The following is a 22,493-nucleotide window of genomic DNA, read 5'->3' on the forward strand; positions in this document are numbered from 1 at the left end:
ACACAGGCCATGGGCATATGTGGAATTGCACCCCAAAATACATTCAGCTGCTTCCCCTGAGTACGGGGATACCACATGTGTGGGACTTTTTGGGAGCCTAGCCGATTTCTAAGGGCGTACATTTTTGATTTCACTCCTCGCTGCCTATCACAGTTTTGAAGGCCATAAAATGCCCAGATGGCACAAACCCCCCCCCCCAAATGACCCCATTTTGGAAAGTAGACACCCCAAGCTATTTGCTGAGAGGCATGTTGAGTCCATGGAATATTTTATATTTTGACACAAGTTGCAGGAAAGTGACAATTTTTTTTTTTTTTTTTTTGCACAAAGTTGTCACTAAATGATATATTGCTCACACAGGCCATGGGCATATGTGGAATTGCACCCCAAAATACATTTAGCTGCTTCTCCTGAGTATGGGGATACCACATGTGTGGGACTTTTTGGGAGCCTATCCGCATACGGGGCCCCGAAAACCAATCTCTGCCTTCAGGATTTCTAAGGGTGTAAATTTTTGATTTCACTCTTCACTGTCACAGTTTCGGAGGCCATGGAATGCCCAGGTGGCACAAACCCCCCCCCCCCCCCCAAATGACCCCATTTTGGAAAGTAGACACCCCAAGCTATTTGCTGAGAGGCATGGTGAGTATTTTGCAGCTCTCGTTTGTTTTTGAAAATCAAGAGACAAGAAAAAACATTTTTTTTTCTTTTTTCAATTTTCAAAACTTTGTGACAAAAAGTGAGGTTTGCAAAATACTCACTATACCTCTCGGCAAATAGCTTGGGGTGTCTACTTTCCAAAATAGGGTCATTTGGGGGGGGGGGTGGTGGTTGTGCCACCTGGGCATTCCATTGCCTCCGAAACTATGATAAGCAGTGAAGAGTGAAATAAAAAATTTTGGCCCTTAGAAAGCCTGAAGGCGGTGCTTGGTTTTCGGGGTCCCGTACACGGCTAGGCTCCCAAAAAGTCTCACACATGTGGTATCCCCGTACTCAGGAGAAGCAACAGAATGTATTTTGGGGTGTAATTTCACATATTCCCATGGCATGTTTGAGCAATATATCATTTAGTGACAACTTTGTGCAAAAAAAAAAAAAAAAAAATTGTCTTTCCCGCAACTTGTGTCACAATATAAAATATTCCATGGACTCGACATGCCTCTCAGCAAATAGCTTGGGGTGTCTACTTTCCAAAATGGGGTCATTTGGGGGGTTTTGAACTGTCCTGGCATTTTATGCACAACATTTAGAAGCTTATATCACACATAACCCACTCTTCTAACCACTTGAAGACCAAGCCCTTTCTGACACTTTTTGTTTACATGAAAAAATTATTTTTTTTTTGCAAGAAAATTACTTTGAACCCCCAAACATTATATATTTTTTTTAAAGCAGATTAAAATGGTGGGTGTTTCATTTTTTTTTTTCACACAGTATTTGCGCAGCGATTTTTCAAACGCATTTTTGGGGAAAAAACACACTTTTTAAAATTTTAATGCACTAAAACACACTATATTGCCCAAATGTTTGATGAAATAAAAAAGATGATCTTAGGCCGAGTACATGGATACCAAACATGACATGCTTTAAAATTGCGCACAAACGTGCAGTGGCAACAAAATAAATACATTTTTAAAAGCCTTTACAGGTTACCACTTTAGATTTACAGAGGAGGTCTACTGCTAAAATTACTGCCCTCGATCTGACCTTCGTGGTGATACCTCACATGCATGGTGCAATTGCTGTTTACATTTGACGCCAAACCAACGCTTGCGTTCGCCTTAGCGTGAGAGCAGGGGGGGACAGGGGTGCTTTTTTTTTTCATTTATTATTTTTTTTTGCTTTTTTATCTTATTTTTAAACTGTTCCTTTCATTTTTTTTTTTTTTTAATCATTTTTATTGTTATCTCAGTTAATGTATATATCCCCTATGATAGCAATAGGTAGTGACAGGTACTCTTTTTTGAAAAAATTGGGGTCTATTAGACCTTAAATCTCTCCTCTGCCCTCAAAGCATCTGACCACACCAAGATCGGTGTGATAAAATGCTTTCCCAATTTCCCAATGGCGCTGTTTACATCCGGCGAAATCTAAGTCATGAAATGCTCGTAGCTTCCGGTTTCTTAGGCCATAGAGATGTTTGGAGCCACTCTGGTCTCTGATCAGCTCTATGGTCAGCTGGCTGAATCACCGGCTGCATTCTCAGGTTCCCTGTTGAGACAGGAGAGCCAGAGAAAAACACGGAAGGGGGGGTCATTCCCTCCCACTGCTTGTAAAAGCAGTCTAGAGGCTAATTAACCGCTAGGATTGCTTTTACATGAAAGCCGACCGCTGGCTGAAAAGAATGATACCAAGATGATACCTAAACCTGCAGGCATCATTCTGGTATAACCACTCAAAGTCGTGAATGGCGTACCTGAAGACAAAAAAATGGTTAACAATAAAACACAGTAAACGGTAAAGTATAAAAAATTGCATACCTGAAAAGCAAACATGATAAAACATAATAACAATAAAACATTGCAGAATAGAATACAGTAAAAAAGAGCAGAACAATAGAGAGAGAAAAGAGAGAGAGAGAACAATAAAACGACAACTTTTTTTTTTTATTTTATATTTTTTTGTGTTTTTTTTTTTTTACACTTTTTTTTGTAACTGTAACTTTTATAACTCTAACCGGTTCCAGGTTCGGGTCTCTCAAAATGCGATGGCATCTTGGGAGACCCTGTGAAACTGTGCCTAGTTTGTGCAATGCTGTACCCTACGCTAATACTCAACTAGTGCATGGTAGCATTCAAAACTTTCACCAATGCAAAAACCAGGATTGTCAGGACAGAAGGGAAAATAATAGCGGGTGTCACGCCTATATCCGTGCTTGCTGCAGACACAACATCTTTTTTGGGGGGGTTAGTTGGGTAGGGGTACTCGGGAATACATAAAGAAAATGCCTCTCATGCAGCCGACTGCATTTGGTTGGGGATGTGAATGGGGGAAGTACGGGCGCTGCAGAAGTGGTGGGTTCCCAATTAGGATTGGCGAATGCTGCAGGAAGGGCACTATGGGCACGACAGGCCTGTGTTTGTCTCCTTGGTGGCAGCGGGACACTACTTGTGCTTGCCACCTCACCAGCTTGAACTGCACTTATGGGACTCGCCACGTCACCAAGTGTTACTGCAGTGCTAGTTTGACTACGACCGGGGTGTACTAGGCCGCTGGTGCTTACCAGTTCACCAAAACGCTACCAAAAAAACTGTTAGCGATCGCAGGGATCAGGCCTGACTCTGCGAACGCTGCAGTTATGCGTTTAGTGTTTTGTAGGTGACAGTGATCGATCGATACTGCACTTGGGTGGGCTGGGCCGGGCGGAGGGGCAAAACGCAGGTGCTAGCAGGTATCTGGGCTGATCCCACTAACACTGCATTTTTGGGAACCCTAAACTGCTGGGGACGCGAGTATAGATCTGATCGGATCAGATATTGATCCGATCAGATACTATACCACTAAGGGAGGTGTATGCTGCGTGCGTGGGTGTTAGCAGTACTGGCGCTAATCTGACGCTGCCTGGGGTTGACGCATATCACCGCCGGGCGATCAGGGGGCTAAACCTTTATTCGGTAATAAACGGCGGGTGCCCTGACACTATAAAAAATAAACGAACTAACCAGCGTCACCCGTAACGGTTATACGGTGATCAGTGGTGAAAGGGTTAACTAGGGGGCAATTAAGGGGTTAAAACATTTATTAGGTAGTATATGGGGGTCCCTGTCACTATAAAACGCTGACGGCGAACCTAAATATTTACCTCCCTAACCAGCGTCACCAGTGACACTAATACAGCGATCAGAAAAATGATCGCTTAGCGACACTGGCGACGGGGGGTAATCAGGGTGTTTAAAACTTTATTGGGGGGGTTAGGGGGTTATCCTAGACCTAAAGGGGGCTAACCCTAACTGTCCTAACACACTAACTGTCACAAACTGACACTGCTTGGTGTCAGTGTGACAGGAGGGGGGAAAGGGGTGAACGGGGGGTAATCGGGGGGGATCGGGATGTAATGTGTGCCTGGCATGTTCTACTGAGTGTGTGTGTGTTTGTGCACTCACATTCCAGTTTTCTCTCCTCTGCGCCGGAACGGAAAATGCAGAGGAGAGATGACATAATTTCCTCTGCCTCTGTGTACAATACAGAGGCAGGGAAATGATCCCATTGGCTGGGAGCGATCGCGAGGGGGGGGGCACGAATGGATGGCCTCCCCCTCACCACCGATCGCTGGGGAAGATTTGCCGACCACCGCAGGCACCAGGGGGGGTCCGATCGGACCCTCCACCCGCGGGCAGGCAAGGACGTACCTGTAAGTCCTTTTGCCTGCCCATGCCATTCTGCCGACGTACATCGGTCGTGCGGCGGTCAGCAACTGGTTAACCTGTGAATAGTCATTTGAGCTTCATATATGCCTAACACTGCTGTTTTCCTATTGACCACTCTATTGATCTACATAATGGGTCTCAAACTGGTGGCCCTCTAGATATTTGCGAAACTACAATTCCCATGAGGCATTGCAAGGCACAAGCATGATGCCCTCAGGCAGAGGCATGATGGGATTTGTAGTTCTGAAACAGCTGGAGGGCCTCCAGTTTGAGACCCCTGATCTAGATGGATGTAGATTTTGTTCTTTGAGTGCAGTATTCACTTTTTTCTGACTGTCCTTTAATTCAATGCTGTTAAGGTTTTTGCACCTTTAAGTAGAGACGACTTGATCTTTTAAAATGCATCTCAAAAGTTAAATTTCATGTTACCCTGAAGGATTCAAGCCTATCATAACCATACTAGATGTCTTGTATGGCTGACGATCATGGACCTTTCCTGCAGTCTGCACTCTGGATGGCACTGTGCTAACCTGGTACAGAAAAGCCCAGAATACTGGACTCACAGGCAGGAGTGTTGTGCAGCACTGGGGTGCTGGCTTTACAGGCAGGCAGGAGTAGTTGTAATAGACACTCACAGCACAGCAGCAGGGTGTTGGGCTCACAGGGAAACAGTAGTACCTTGCAGCAATGGGATGCTGGGCTTACTTGTACATAGGGCTAACAGTATGTATGAGGGACATGGGACTGCACATGAGGCCCAGAGACTTGAGGTACACAGTATACAGTTGGTGTGAGGAGTCTAGTGAAAGATTAGTATTGGCGAAGGAGAGCCCAGCATTCCTGCACGTGCAACAAAGGTGCAGGTAATAGTCTTTTGCAGCACCAAGGCATGGGAATCACAGGTCAGTAGATAGTACAGTCTAAGCTGGCAGGAGTGCATAGAAATATGCAAACATTGGGAATAGAAACACCATATATTACATGATTCTTTGTAATAAGAAATATATGCAAACCACTATTTTCCCTACAATAATCTTACAGTAAAGAAACACAGGCCAGTGTTTTGTCTGACACAAAGATTCACTGAAGCTAGATCTATGACACAGCGTACCAAATTTGTTGGCACTGTAAAAAAATAATTTAAGGTTTGTTTCTTTTTACTCTGCCTTTTTCCCTTTCCTTGTGTTAAGTTAGGACAGAAACTGTTGGCAACTCCACAGTGAGCCTGTAATTGTCAATGTGCTTACCAGGCTAGAAATCAACTGGTGTTCACCACTAAACATGAAATGTAATGCTCATGTGGTGCTTGGGGGGAAAAAAATAATTATTTAGTAGATATCCAAGCAAAAAGGAATCTGTAAACACAGAACATGGAAGCTACTATTATTTTAAAAGATGCAGGCTGCAGGGCTGATATTTATTACATATTTAGTCACTGGCATTATGCAGCCAAAGTAGTATGAAAAAGTCTAAACCCCCATCCTGTATTCTTTGGTACATGCCATTTATAGTTAGGAAGGAAGTATCAGCTTTTTGATTCAAGTTGAACAAATTCTTCTCTGCTAAACCCTTTGGTTTGCTTTTGATTTCAAAGGACTACATATCCAATGGTACCTTGATGCCTGCAAGCAATGATCCTTGTACTGCCTCTGCCTCCTAAAGCGCCTGCTCTCCGCGCTTCTGTAGTTCATAAGGCAGGCTCTATGAAATGTGTGACACAGCAGTGCATATTTACAAGGCATAGTTAATGTGTCATGGAGTTCAAGTAGGTAAAGTAAGGCTACCATTAATTGAAATAAAATGTTGAAATGAATCTAAGCTTTAAAATTTTGACCATAGATAAAAGTTCAAGATACTAACTCCAGAGCTGGCATCTTTGTCCCTGTTTCATTACTTAGCCAGTCAATGATCAAAAAAAATCATCCCACCAGGAAAGTGTTGTTATGCCCTACATGAAAATCCCCATCCAAGGAAAGCATAAAAGATGACAGCCCTAGAACCTGTAATGTTAAAGAAAGTCCGCAGTAGCAACTCTCATATTTATTTCCTAGCACATTACATTTAAAGTATATCTAAACCAAAATTAAACTAAATGTCAATTAGAGGATTGACCAAAACCATTTAACACTGACAAGATTACTTACAATGGTCAGTTTTTATTTAGGTAAAATCTTTATCCCGAAAGAAACAAAAAAGTTTCTGTAACTAATTAAAAAGTAGGAGTTGGTGTCAGAAACCATAAAATCAGACCGAGACAGAAGTACAGTTAAATCACACTTGTTTAATAATAAAAGTATAAAGAACAAACATAGTCAAAACATAGCCAAAGTTCAGTAACCGGAATGGATGGTCGGCCAAGCAGAAGTCAGGGATCAAAGTAGTGGAACAGCAAGCAGGATCTGGAGCCAGAAGGGATGTCAGCAAAGCCAGTCTTTAAACAGGAACACAGGAGATAGTTTCTTGTGATGTGATCAAGGGGAAGGTAGAGCTCCTCTGGACTGGATGGCTTAAGTAGGCAGGACTGACGAGCAGGATCGTCAACAGCTGGATAGCTGTGGAGAGAAGAGAAGGAAGGGCTGAGCCCAGCCCCAACAGTTGGGCTTTAGTTTGTTAGACGCTTATGTAAATTCCTTCTACAGTATCTCACAAAAGTGAGTACACCCCTCACATTTTTCTAAATGTTTTGTTATATCTTTTCATGTGACAACACTGAAGAAATTACACTTTGCTACAATGTAAAGTAGTGAGTGTACAGCTTGTATAACAGTGTAAATTCACTGTCCCCTCAAAATAATTCAACACACAGCCATTAATTTCTAAACCGCTGGCAACAAAAGTGAGTAAACCCCTACATGAAAATGTCTAAATTGGGCCCGATTAGCCATTTTCCCTCCCCAGTGTTACAAGGTCTCAGGTGTGAATGGGGAGCAGGTATGTTAAATTTGGTGTTCTCGCTCTCTCATACTGGAGGTTCAACATGGCACCTCATGGCAAAGAACTCTGAGGATCTGAAAAAAAGAATCGTTGCTCTACATGAAGATGGCCTAGGCTATAAGAAGATTGCTAAGACCCTGAAACTGAGCTGCAGCACGTTGGCTAAGACCATACAGTGGTTTAACAGGACAGGTACCACTCAGAACAGGCCTCGCCATGGTCGGTCAAAGAAGTTGATTGCACGTGCTCATCGTCATATCCAGAAGTTGTCTTTGGGAAATAGACGTATGAGTGCTGCCAGCATTGTGACAGAGGTTGAAGGAGAGTGCGGGGTCAGCCTGTCAGTGCTCAGACCATATACTGCACACTGCATCCAACTGGTTTGCATGGCTGTTGTCCCAGAAGGAAGCCTCTTCTAAAGATGATGCACAAGAAAGCCCATGATAACGACCCCAAATCACACCTCCAAGACGACCACTGCCTTGCTAAAGAAGCTCAGAATAAAGATGGTGGACTGGCCAAGCATGTCTCCAGACCTAAACCCTTTCGAGCATTTGTGGGGCTTCCTCAAACGGAAGGTGGAGGAACGCAGGATCTCTAACATCCACAAGCTCCGTGATGTTGTCATGGAAGAGGACTCCAGTGGCAACCTGTGAAGCTCTGGTGATCTCCGTGCCCAAGAGGGTTAAGGCAGTGCTGGAAAATAGTGGTGCCCACACCAAATATTGACATTTTGGGCCATTTGGACATTTTCACTTAGGGGTTTACTCACTTTTGTTGCAAGCAGCTTAGACATTAATGGCTGTGTGTTGAGTTATTTTGAGGAGACAGCAAATTTACACTGTTATAAAAGCTGTAAACTCACTACTTTACATTGTAGGAAAGTGTCATTTCTTCAGTGTTACATGAAAAGATATAAAATATTTACAAAAATGTGAGGGGTGTACTCACTTTTGTGAGATACTGTATATCTGCTAGTACATCTGACACTACCCTCTCCTGACAATGCTGCTGTCCAAGGGTGTCTGTTTCTCCTCCATTGATAGAGGAGCCACCCTAAAGCTGACCATAGATAGATCGAAATGTATCTGGTTCAGCAGGGACCGGATGAATTTCAGTCCATGTATAGGCATCCCTGTTCAACAGAAGTCAATTGTTATGCCCTGTACACACTGTCGGATTTTCCGACGGAAAAGGTGCGATTGGATGTTGGAAATTCCAATTGTGTGTAGTCTCCATCGGACTTTTTCCATCGGAATTTCCGACACACAAAGTTTGAGAGCAGGATATAACATTTTCCGACAACAAAATCCGATCGGTTAAATTCCGATCGTGTGTAGACAAATCCACCGCACAAAGTGCCAGAATAATGCTCAGAATAAATTAAGAGACGAAAGCTATTGGCTACTGCCCCGTTTATAGTCCCAACGTTCGTGTTTTACGTCACCGCGTTCAGAACGATCGGATTTTCCGACAACTTTGTGCGACCATGTGTATGCAAAACAAGTTTGAGCCAACATCCGTCGGAAAAAATCCATGGATTTTGTTGTCGGAATGTCCAATCAATGTCCAATCGTGTGTACAGGGCATTAGACTTCTGTTGAATGGAAATGTTGGAAAATGTTTGTCAAAGCGGCTACAGCTGCTGATCTCTGTATTTCAACAAAGGAGACTCCCACTGTAAAAAAGTTGGGAAAATTCTTTCGTAGTCTTCAGATTTCATAATGCCATTCACACAGTCAAGACATCTAGTGCCTGAAGCAGCAATGCAACCCCAAAATATCAGTGAACCTCCACCGTGTTTGACTGTAGGGACTGTATTCTTTTCTTTAAAGGCCTCCTTTCTTTTTCTGAAAACAGAAGAATTATGGGCTTGAAGGACAGCTTGAATTTGTCTGGAAGTTGATCAAGGTTCTTTATCCACCATTCGAACAATCCTTCATTGCAATCTTGGATCAGTTTTTCCAGGGAGATTAGCTACAGTGCCATGGGTTGTAAACTTCATGACAATGTTGCGAACAGTGGACATAGGAACATTAAGATCTCTGGAGATGGACTTGTAACCTTGAGGTTGTCATGCTATGTAGCCACATCGGAATCAGCTGAAAATAAATATAATTCTAGGCTATTTACTGTAGAATTAAAACAATACTAGTCTGAATATAGTGTTGCAATGTATTGGATAACACTGCTTCAGACGTGGAGGAATACAAGTTAATTTAAGTAACGATTCATTCTTCCTGCAGGCCGTTAGTGTCATCAAGTAAAACAAAGTGTGAAAAGAGAAACTATTTCTTATTTTACAAATATATTCTAAAAAGCCCAGGAGAAATGTGTATGATCTAAAGATTGGATCATAGAGATATTTCAAACTAACTGTATTATGTATTTAGTATCACACATGTCTACAACCTTGTAATTGGTCAGTCAGCCTGTTTAAATTGAGAAAAGTAGTCACTCTGCTCTTTGATACAGTGAGGGAAAAAAAAGTATTGGAGCCCCTGCTGATTTTGTACGTTTGCCCACTGACAAACAAATGATCAGTCCATAATTTTAAAGGTAGGTTTATTTTGCCAGTGAGAGACAGAATAACAACAAAAAAATCCAGAAAAACGCATTTCAAAAAAGTTAAAAATTGATTTGCATTTTAATGAGTGAAATGGTTATTTAACCCCTTTGCAAAACATGACTTAGAACTTGGTGGCAAAACCCTTGTTGGCAATCAGAGGTCGGACATTTCTTGCAGTTGGCCACCAGGTTTGCACACATCTCAGGAGGGATTTTGTCCTGCTCCTCTTTGCAGATCCTCTCCAAGTCATCAAGGTTTCGAGGCTGATGTTTGGTAACTCGAACCTTTAGCTCCCTCCCATTTTCTAGGGGATTAAGGTCTGGAGACTGGCTAGGCTACTCCAGGACCTTAATGTCCTTCTTGAGCCACTCATTTGTTGTTTCTTGGCCATGTGTTTTGTGTCATTGTCATGCTGGAATACCCATTTTCAGTGCCCTGGCTGAGGGAAGGAGGTTCTCACCCAAGATTTGATGGTACATGGCCCTGTCCATAGTCCCCTTGATGCGGTGAAGTTGTCCTGTCCCCTTAGCAGAAACACCTCCCCAAAGCCTAATGTTTCCACCTCCATTTTGGAGCCCCAGACCAAGGGAGATTGACAGTTATTTTGTATTTCCTCCATTTGCAAATAATCACACCAACTGTTGTCACCCTCTCACCAAGCTTCTTAGCGATGGTCTTGTAGCCCATTCCAGCCTTGTGTAGGTCTACAATCTTGTCCCTGACATAATTGGACAGCTCTTTGGTTTTGGCCATGGTGGAGAGATTGGAATCTGATTGCTTCTGTGGACAGGTGTCTTTTATACAGGTAACAAGCTGGGATTAGGAGCATCCCTTTAAGAGAGTGCTCCTAATCTCAGCTCATTACCCGTATAAAAGACACCTGGGAGCCAGAAATCTTGCTTATTGATACGGAATGAAATGCTTCTTTCACTCATTAAAATGCAAATCAATTTATAACTTTCTTGAAATGCTTTTTTATGGATATTTTTGTTCTGTCTCTCACTGTTAAAATAAACCTACCATTAAAATTATAGACCAATTCTTTCAGTGGTCAAACATACAAAATCAGCAGGGGATCAAATACTTTTTTCCCCTCACTGTATCATCGTATGCACCACACTGAACATGGACCAGAGAAGGTAAAAGAAAATTATGGACCACCATGTCAAAGGTAAAGGCTACAAGATCACCTCTGCAGCTTGATGTTCCTGTGATTACATTGCAAAAAAAAAAATGTGTATGTGTATATATATATATATATATATATATATATAATCATTTTTTTTTTTAATACTAAAGGAATGTAGTTAACCACCCTGGATGTTTTATAGTTACATAGTAAATGAGGTTGAAAAAAGACTCAAGTCCAACCTATGTGTGTGATTATATGTCAGTATTACATTGTATATCCCAGTATGTTGTGGTCGTTCAGGTGCTTATCTACTGCAATACTCATGTATAAGCTGAGTTTTTCATTTTTTATGCTGAAAAAGCCCCCCATAGCTTATACTCGAGTGAGGGTCCCACTTACCTGTTCTCCAATGCAGTGCTGGTGTTCTCCGGTCTCTGACACTCATCTGCGGGTGCCTGCAGCCTCTGTGGGTGGTCCGATGACTGCTGATATTACCGCTCTTCTTTTCTCCTGCACGCCGGCAGCCTCTGTGTTGTCCATGCCGTAAACACATATATCCCATTTCTGTGAGAGGAGAGAGATCGTGGGTTTCTGTGAGCTGAGAACCACGATCTCTCATATCCTATAGTCAGACCCATCCCCAACAGTTAGAACAAACACATAGGGAACACAGTTAACCCCTTGATCTCCCCCTAGTGTTAACCCCTTCCCTGCCAGTGACATTATACAGTAATCAGTGCATTTTTATATCGACCCAAAAATTTGTCAAGTGTCCGCAATAATGTCGCAGTCCCAATAAAAATCTCAGATCGCCGCCATTACTAGTAAAAAAAAAAAAATAAATAATAAAAATGCCATAATTCTATCCCCTATTTTGTAGACGCTATAATTTTGCGCAAACCAATCAATATACACTTTTTGCAATTTTTATTACCAAAAATATGTAGAAGAATACATATCGGCCTAAACTGAGGAAAAAAATTAGCTTTTTTTTTTTTTTTAAAAATTGGGCTATTACAGCAAAAAAGTACAAAATATTGCTTTTTTTTTCCAAATTTCGCTCTTTTTTTGTTTACAGTGTAAAAAATAGAAACTGCGGAGATGATCAAATACCACCAAAAGAAAGCGCTCTTTGTGGGAAAAAAAGGACGTCAGTTTTGTTTGGGTACAGCGTTGCATGACCGCACAATTGTCAGATAAAGCGACGCAGTGCCGTATTGCAAAAAATGCCCTGGTCGTTGAGCAGCCAATTCTTCCAGGGCTGAAGTGGTTAATATCAACGCAAGACTTTCTATTCAGACTTCTCACTGGTTGCAGACAAAACAGACAAGCCAGACCAGATTTTTTTTGTTTATTAATGTGCAGGTTTTCTTTAAATAATATATGCTAATGAGTAACTATAAATGCACATTGCAAATGTCTGGAAAGAGACCACTAGTTACTTTTTTTTTTTTTTTTTTCATGTCTTCAGTTGTGTTTTCTCAGCAATTCTAGTTATATTTTTGTAAACGGTGGAATGTATTTAAGTGATACATTAGAATAATTTGACTGAAATGTATAATTAAATATCCCTGTCAGAGAGTCTTTAGAAATGTGCTTCATTTATCCATTACATGCCTACAAATATGTCTGTCCAAAAAAAGGAAGAACATATATTTTCAACCTTCTAAAACCTGTTTTTAAGTGATTTGTGTATCTTTTCACTTTTTGTAATAATTTCTTGGTTATTATCTCTACCCTTTCTATCTGTTCTTATTTTCTGGGTCATAAACTGTGGTTTGATAGGAGTTTTGTGGAATAAGTCTGTTACAGTGGGTGATCATGCATAGAGCCTGCGTAAAACATGGACGATTTCTTGTTGGAAATGATAGTCTCAAAGCTGATTCAGTTCCACCTCAACTCGGATTTTATTTTCTTACAGAAACCCTGGAATAGTGAACAGCCAATAATATCACATTTCTGTTGGTGCTTTTTAAATTTGTATTCTAAGGAAGACAACCATTTAATCTATGTAATAGTAAAATCCCATCCTTGCCCTCCTTGGTGTGATTTACCCCCTTCATGGATGGAATATTTATCTGATAGGGACCAAGACAGCAGCAAATGCACAGTTTCTAGTGAAGTGAGAAAGGGGTAGTACCTCTGTATGCTTTTTTTTTTTGGAGCTCTGGGTCTTCCTGTCTTGCTGCTACGACATGACAGTTGACCTAGCCAGCCCTTTCCTGTCTGTCGATCCCTGTTGTCAACAGCATTTGCAGAATCAGGCAATTATGATTGCACAGGTTAGAAAACCCCTTGCTGGCTGTCGCTTTCATCAATTTAAACCAGTAGTTCATGTATCCCAATTTTTTTATTTTTTTTTTGAGTGGGTAAGCATTCAACTTCTCACACATTTTATTGCTGTTACTGTAGTCATTGAGGGTATTTTCTATTAATTCCTATGTGGTCTTAGCAAAAACTCTCCAACATGGGCGCGCAGACAATAGTAAAACTGGAGAGTTGAAAAGAGTAAATTCCTCAGTCAAATTTTTTATTTATTTATTTTTTTTATTTGTTTTTGTCCCTTGTTGGGGAGATGAGATAAAGGTTATGAGATGTGATCTCCACAGCAAAAGCACAGATGGGAATAAAAACCTGAAAGAGGTTTTAACCCTCACCCACCCTAACCAAAACAAACATACATTTTTATTAGAGTTTGACTTTAAAATGACTTGTATTCTGTCTTTGTCTGAGTACCCTCTAAGTCTAAGATCTGTGAATGCCCTTAAGAAAGCTATTGCCAGATATTGCCAGATATATATTTTATGGCATGTTACAGAGTACAAAAACTTGCTCACATAGGGGATTTTGACTGCAGCAGTTTCCACAAGGCAGGGAAATAAAGTATTTCTTTAACTATGTTTTAGGTCACTGATATATTGATCATAAACCCCTATGTAAAATATATATGGGGTAATACAGTGCTTCAGTATTAAACCACCTATAATGCAACATATATACAAACAAAATAAGCTAAAGTAAACAAAACCATAAAACAAGTGAGTCCACATAATTTTGCGATCTGTGCACTTATTACTGTAACAAGTCCACGTATTTAATGGTGCTCCTTGCACTAATTTTAATTCACACATGATCTAAAAAGGAATCTCCATGCGTTGTGCCACCACACCACACTCACTAGATCTGTTTGACCCCTTGGTGAGAGCGGTGTGGTGGAGTGGCACAACGCACACAGGCTCCTTTTTTTGTGCACGTGTGAACTCAAATTAGTGCACAGAGCACTTTTACTTTAGCGCGTTTTGTTTATATATGTTTTGCATTATATGTGGTTTCATTTTGAAGCACCATATTACCCCATATATATTACATAGAGGTTTATGATTTATGTAATTTTTTAAGAAAGCCGCTACTTAATTCTTTGGATTTCTTAAAGGTATAGGGTAGCCCAGGTGTAAATCTATATAAACAACTATATATTGTACTAGGTGCTACATAGAATGATGCTTTTAGACTAAAAATAACACCCTAAGAAGTGCTGGGGCATCTGCTGAACATATAGGCATATTTCACATTCATAGGCTACAAACATAGAGATCTTTTAGGCTGTCTGGAAAAGAGAATTTGCTTTGCATCTAAATGGCTTGCTAATATGACTGCCATTGTTCTCTTTGGCCATCTTTAAGTGGACTATTAAGTTGCCAGAGCACCACAGTGCATACAGTGCCTTGCAAAAGTATTCACTCCCTTGGCTTTTTACCTATTTTGTTACATTACAGCCTTTAGTTCAATGTTTTTTTTAAATCTGAATTATATGTGATGGATCAGAACACAGTAGTCTAAGTTGGTGAAGTAAAATTAGAAAAATTATATACATAAAACTATTTTTCATAAATAAAAAACTGATAATTGGCATGGCGTATGTATTCACCCCCTTTGTTATGAAGCCCATAAAAAGCTTTGGTGCAACCAATTACCTTCAGAAGTCACATAATTAGTGAAATGATGTCCACCTGTGTGCAATGTAAGTGTCACATGATCGGTTATTACATATACTCACCTTTTTTGAAAGGGCCCAGAGGCTGCAACACCTAAGCAAGAGGCACCACTAACCAAACACTGCCATGAAGACCAAGGAACTCTCCAAACAAGTAAGGGACAATGTTGTTGAGAAGTACAAGTCAGGGTTAGGTCATAAAAATAAAATATATCCAAATCTTTGATGATCTCTAGTAGCACCATCAAATCTATTATAACCAAATGGAAAGAACATGGCACAACAGCAAACCTGCCAAGAGACGGCCACACACCAAAGCTCACGGACCGGGCAAAGAGGGCATTAATCAGAGTGGCAGCACAGAGACCTAAGGTAACCCTGGAGGAGCTGCAGCGTTCCACGGCAGAGACTGGAGTATCTGTACATAGGATGACAACAAGCCGTACGCTCCATAGTGTTGGGCTTTATGGCAGAGTGACCAGAAGAAAGCCATTACTTTCAGCAAAAAACAAAATAGCATGTTTTGAGTTTGTAAAAAGGCATGTGGGAGACTCCCAAAATGTATGGAGGAAGGTGCTCTGGTCTGATAAGACTAAAATTGATCTTTTCAGCCATAAAAAAAAACGCTATGTCTGGCTTAAACCCAACACATCACATCTTCCCACAGTGAAACGTGGTGGCAGCATCATGCTGTGGGGATGTTTTTCAGCAGTTGGGACTGGGAAACTGGTCGGAGTTGAGGGAAAGATGGATGGAGCTAAATGCAGGGATGTTCTTGAGCAAAACCTGTACCACTCTGTGTGTGATTTGAGGCTAAGACAGAGGTTCACCTTCCAGCAGGACAATGACCCCAAACACACTGCTAAAGCAACACTTGAGTGGTTTAAAGGGAAACGTAACTATGTTGGAATGGCCCAGTCAAAGCCCAGACCTTAATCCAATAGAAAATCTGTGGTCAGACTTAAAGATTGCAATTCACAAGTGCAAACCATCCAACTTGAAGGAGCTGGAGCAGTTTTACAAGGAGAAATGGGCAAAAATCCCAGTGGTAAGATGTGGCAAGGTCATAGAGACTTATCGAAAGCGACTTGGAGCTGTGATAGCCGTAAAGGGTGGCTCTACAAAGTATTGACTTTAGGGGGGTGAATAGTTATGCACATTGACTTCTTCAGTTTTTTTTGTCCTATTTGCTTCACAATAAAAAAAAAAAAACAAAACAAAAAAAAAATCAAAGTTGTGGGCATGTTCTGTAAATTAAATGTTGCAAATCCTCAAACAATCCATGTTAATTCCAGGTTGTGAGACAACAAAACACGAAAAAGGCCAAGCGGGGTGAATACTTTTGCAAGGCACTGTATGCTATCCATTGTGGTGCTCTTTATTTTTAAGAGTCGTATACATTTTTACATTTATTGTGGTGAATTGGCAGCCCATTCATAATCATGATGATGCACTAATGAACCACAATGGAATACTTAAAATTGGTACTTTAGCCACAATGGGAAGCTCAACTCTTCTGTCTCCTCCACTCATCTGCCAACCCCCAAATTTGTAACTTTTTTTTTTTTGGGGGGGGGGGGGGGTGTATTGTACTTAGTTTTGACAGGTACCTGTTCCCAGGTGTTTAGGCAATCCAAGCAGAGTTTCTACCCGACCCCACCATCCCCGCTCACATACTTCTGGAACACATTACAGGTCCCAGAAGGCTGCGGGACCATTTAAAAGCACAGCGTGGCTCGCACATGTGCAGTGGGCAGCCGGCTGTGACACCGCAAGAGATTACAGCCAGCTGCCCATAGTTAAGCTGCCGGCACCCGGACCTGAAGACCAGTGAAGAAACCAGTACGCATTAGCACAGTGCTGGATCCCTGGACAAATAAGTGTCTGTTTAAAAGTCCGCAGTTGCAGTTTTTGTAGCTTGCAGACTTTTAATCTTTAAAGAAATTACTAACACTCCTCTTTAAAGGAGAAATTTGAGATTTGCCAAGAATAAAATATGCATACTCCCCTCCAATCTTCAGCATTGGTGTAACATTGCTGCTGTTTCATGCCAGCTCTAGGACCGAGATCTGAGCGATTACCCAATCGCTGATCAGTCAGCTCTATGACTGCTTAAAGCAGAGAACAGTGACTGTTAGTAACTGCTCTCCACTATGCCTCTCCTGCGCTCGTTGCATTATTGATGCAGTTTGGAACTGGCCTCGTGCACTGCACACTAAAAGGCAGAGCCTTTGCTATCGATCAGGCAGCTAGATGGAATCTGATAAAATTGTCAGGATGTCAGGATCTTTCTTGAGCCTGCTGTGGCTGATAGCTGGCAATCAGCTGACTTGGTCACAGGAGTGTAGTAGTTGTATACATAGTAAATGTTCTCCTGTGGCCCTAAAGGGAAGTACAATCAAAAATGGTTTCCGCAAACCACCTTCCCTCAAGTTAGGCATCTGTGGGCCAGTCTCTAAGTGACAAGTACATTTTTTTAAGAAGTTTACAGTTTTTTGCCAACTTTTACCTGTAGCCACCAGAAAACTGTACTTAGAGTTTTGTAAACATGATTAAAAAAAAAAACTTTAAAAACAAAGGTATAATGAGCTAATATGCGAGTGAGTTGGGAGGGAGAGGACCTATCCTGCTTAGAAGGTAGCCTGAACACTCAGTTCTAGTTTTGGAGCCACTAGTTATGATTATGTTATATAATTATTGCTATTGGTGTATAACAATTATATGTTTCATATTACTTAATTTGTACATGTTTTTTTTCGGGCTGCAGAATTTTCAGAATGTGTCGACGAAGCAACTGAAGAAACTGATCTTTGGGCTAAACCTCTCTTTCATCTCTGGCAAACAAAGGTGCAAAATTTTGCTGCTGAAAGAGAGTTTAATGAATCTGTCTCTAAAATCAAGCCATACTGTGCTGTCTGCGCTCTCTTTTTGCCTTACTATAAGGTAAGTACTTTGAGGAACCTTTTAGAGTAAAGGCCTGGTGCTATCTAGTAGTCAAATGTGTGGTAGCATATATAGAACAGCCTACATTCACCACTATGATAAATGGAATACATCATGCATGCACAGCACATGTTAGTATTGTATATGTGGACAAAGTCTGCAAAGAGGTGTATGTCTTTATGAATGTCTGTCTCATGCTGCTTATTTGTGTATCCAAGGAGATAGGACAGGACATAGGCAATGTATGCATAATCTCTGGTTTATAGGCTTGTACCTTTAGGAGATTGCACACTGGCAAAACTTTCAAAGACACAACCCCAGGTGCCTTCCCTATATCCCTGCTCCATTCCATGAGTCCTCAGTTTTATGCTAGTGTCCTTGGATAACAAACCTTACTCCGTCATTTGTCTTTATTTTATTTTCAATTTTTTCAATAAACTCTTCACTGCTTACTAGTGCCACAAATAGAAGCAGGGCGTCCGGATTGGCACAACCTCTGTAAACCTTGGAAGGCATACCTGGGATGAACTGTAATGTTGTTTTGGGCACTTCATCTTGCATGGGTGCTCACCTTGGCATTTAGTGCAACACGTTTAATAGGCCGCAGATTGCTATACAGGTCTAGAGCTGTGGTTCATTACTATGGAATCCAGTCCCTAAAGACCCCTTTGGGGGTATCCCCACTGAGAAGGGTGAAGCTTTATATGCAGTCCAGCATCATGGACAGGTAAGACAGTCACCCTGTATACATCTGACGTGACTGTTCAAGCCTGGGGGTGATATTTGTGTTGTATTCAACTACTTGGAGCTTAATCTTCAGTAGATGACCAGGTGTTGCATCACACCAGGTCACGCATTTTACCATCACTTCTGCCTAGAGCCCTTATAGGGCATTCTGGTTCTTGCTGCTGCCCTAACGCCATGAAAACCTGCTACAGGGCAGTCTACACCTCGGTTGCTGTGTTCTCCTGGACCCGCTTACCCTACGTTCCGCAACCTACTCCTGTGAGTACCCCACAAGAGCATACCCTCACATGTAGCTATAGCAGAGACCAGGTGAAAGGGAATCATTGCAAAACTGCAGTATAACTTTCACCATGTTGATGGCCTGCTCAACACGCATGACACACTTCTTGCACCAGTTAAAGAGCTGGCTCTAGCACCGGTCTCTGCCTCTGATTTTAGATATTTTAGACACACAGCATGTGGCCTTTTTGACAAAAACTTCTGCATCTATGTCACAATTCCTTGGACAAATAACACCCTTCATACAACCGTCTCCGTCCAGGGCTAAAAAAACACCACCCCTCTTCTACTACCGTTTCTATATTTCAGTTGCATCTGGATATGCCTGCCCTAGATGAGGCAGAAGGGAATGAAGAGGTCATGGGGGCAGTATTGTAGCTGCAGACCATTTTTCTTCAGATTGCCGCTATTGTAGAGGGAGCCTCTCATAACATGCTTGCTAATAATTCACTATTGCCGTCCGCAGGCTTGCCGTAGTGCAGCTTTTTTCGGTCTTGACATGCCCATTTGGGTTCAGAGAGACCTGCAAAATCTTTCAAAACAAGCAAGGAATTATCTATTTTGGCAGATCTCAAGCCAAGATCTAAGCCACTGGCTCCTGCTGCTGTCAATCACAGCCAGTGAGGAAAGAGATGGGACAGGGTTGAGCCAGCCCTTGTGTGTCAATGGACACAGAACTGGCTCAGGAGTGAGCACGCACCAGTTCCCCATAGCAAGCGGCTTGCTAGGAGGGACTCAACAGGGGGAAGGGGCCAGGAGTGCTGCTGGGGGGCCCAAGAAGGATCAGGGCTACTCTGTGCAAACTTATTGCACAGAGCAGGTAACTGACATATTTGTATTAAAAAAAAAAACCCTGAGCATTTATAATCGCTTTAATATAGGAAAAATTTACAATTTAAGATGAGATTTTGTTTTTCTAAATATTTAAACATTTTTTTTTGTCTTATAAAAGCTCTTACATGACCCAAATTGCACTTGTTATATTACACATTTCACAGATTGCATTATTTGAAGTAAAAATTAGGCACGTTTGCTTGCTAGGTAGAAACCATGTTTTATGGGGGGAGGGTACAAGGTACTTATATAGCAATTTACGCAGCGCTTTACATATGCATTGTACATTCACATCGGTCCCTACCCTCAAGGAGCTTATAATCTAAGGTCCCTAACTCACATTCATATACTAGGGCCAATTTAGACAGAAGCCAATTAACCTACCAGCATGTCTTTGGAGTGTGGAAGGAAACCCTCGCAGGCACAGGGAGAACATGCAAACTCCAGGCAGGTAGTGTCGTGGTTGGGATTCGAACCAGCGACCCTTTTTACTGCTAGGCGAGAGTGCTACCCACTGCACCACTGTGCCACCCACAGTTTACAACATTCTACAACATCCCAACAGAAACCAATAGAAAAATGGCTTTCTAAGGGCATAAATTCTTGATTTCACTCCTCACTACCTATCACAGTTTTCAAGGTCATGAAATGCACATCACAACCCCCCCCAAATGACCCCAAGTTATTTGCTGAGAGGCATGTTGATTATTTTGCAGATCTCGCTTTTTGTCACAAAGCTTTGAAAATTGAAAAAAGAAAAAAAAATACATTTTCCTTTTTCTTTCTTCATTTTCAAAAACAAATGAGAGCTACAAAATACTCACCGTGCCTCTTAGCAAATACCTTGCGGTGTCTACTTTCCAAAATGGGGTCATTTGGGGGTTTCTGGTATCTGGAAGTTTCAGGGCCTCCATAACTGTGATAGGTAGTGAGAATTGAAATCACCATTTTACACCCTTAGAAATCCTGAAGGCGGTGATTGGTTTTTGGGGTCCTGTACGCGGCTAGGCTCCCAAAAAGTCCCACACATGTGGTATCCTCGTACTCAGGAAGAGCAGCAGAATGTATTTTGGGGTGTAATTTCACATATGCTCATGGCATGTTTGAGCAATATATCATTTAGTGACAACTTTGTGAAAAAAAAAAAAAAGTATTGTAATTTTCCCGAAACTTGTGGCAAAATGTAAAATATTCCACGGACTCAACATGCCTATTGGCAAATAGCTTGGGGTGTCTACTTTCCAAAAAGGGGTCATTTGGAGGGGGGTTGACCTGATCTGGTATTTTATGCACAACCTTAGAAGCTTATGCCACACATCACCCACTCTTCTAACCACTTGAAGACAAAGCCCTTTCTGACACTTTTTGTTTACATTAAAAAATATTTTTCTTTTTCTAGAAAATTACTTTGAACCCCCAAATGTGATATATTCTTTTTAAGCAAAGGCCCTACAGATTAAAATGGTGGGTGTTGCATTTTTTTTTTTCACTCAGTATTTGCACAGCGATTTTTCAAACAAATTTTTTTTGAAAAAACACTTTTTTGAATTTTAGTGCACTAATCACTATTTCCCAAATGTTTGGTAAAATATATGAAAGATTATCTTATGCCGAGTACATAGATACCAAACATAACATGTTTTAAAATTGTGCACAACTGTGCAGCGGCAACAAACTACATACATTTTTAAAAGCCTTTACTGCCCTCGATCTGACGTTCCTGGTGATACCTCACATGCATGGTGCAATTGGTGTTTACATATGACACGAGACCAACGCTTGTGTTCGCCATTGCACGCAAGCATGGGAGGGGGCAGGGGTACTTTTTTATTTATTTTTATTTTTTTTATATTGTTCCATTCATTTTTTTTTTTTTTTTTTTTTTTTATTGTTATCACAGGGAATGTAAATATCCCCTATGATAGAAATAGGGTCAGGTACTCTTCTAAACAAAAACAAAAAAATTTGGGCCTATTAGACTCTACATCTCTCCTCTACCCTCAAAGCATCTGAAGTGTCACACCTAAATCTGCACTTGCCACAGACACAACCTCTTCTTTGGGGTGCTCGATTGGTAGGGGTACCAGGGAGGACATACAGAAAATGCCTCCGATGCAGCCGGCTCACTGCATTTGCATTGGGAAGTTGGGCCACAGCACTGTCTGGAAACGAAAAGGCTGTGATGATCTCTTCCTGGAATTAAGAAGGATCCATTTCATCCTAAAGCTTTGTATAGCACATAAGCGTTCAGCAGAGCCACTTGGAATAAGTATACAGACACTTTTTTTTTGAACCGTCTGGCCTTATGGGCAATTAAGTATGGCAAAAGAACAGTAATAAAATTGCGCTTGCTCTAATTAATAAGCCGCTAACACAGCAACAAGAAAATTTGCTAAATAAACCGATAAGAAACAAAAAGTGTAGCGCTAAAAGAAAATACACCCTTAGTGTATCAATGTGAAAAAATGATAAGTAATATGTGATTATCCAATATTTTCAATACAAACACAGGTGCATACAAAACAATATAAATGTCTTTCGGTGACCTGGTAATGAACACTAGAGACCTCAAAGGTCACCACTGATGAGAATTTGTGTAATATACCGTCAACAGCGTGTAGTTCAATATAAATATTTAAATAACAAAATAATTGTATAACAAGTCTCTGGTTCAGCTGGTTGCTATTATGTCCA

General features: G+C 41.2%; 1 protein-coding gene across 2 annotated transcripts in view; it reads left to right on the forward strand.

The window, feature by feature from the left end:
* KDM4C (lysine demethylase 4C) overlaps positions 1-22,493 on the forward strand; it is an 852,000-nt gene that overhangs the window by 552,979 nt on the left and 276,528 nt on the right. For both annotated transcript variants that reach the window (XM_073635205.1, XM_073635203.1), the window contains exon 13: positions 17,764-17,939. In XM_073635205.1, coding sequence (XP_073491306.1) covers positions 17,764-17,939 — 176 coding nt within the window. The remainder of the gene's footprint in view (positions 1-17,763; positions 17,940-22,493) is intronic.

Source organism: Aquarana catesbeiana, linkage group LG01 (assembly GCF_042186555.1).
Source record: "Aquarana catesbeiana isolate 2022-GZ linkage group LG01, ASM4218655v1, whole genome shotgun sequence".
Taxonomy (NCBI): domain Eukaryota; kingdom Metazoa; phylum Chordata; class Amphibia; order Anura; family Ranidae; genus Aquarana; species Aquarana catesbeiana.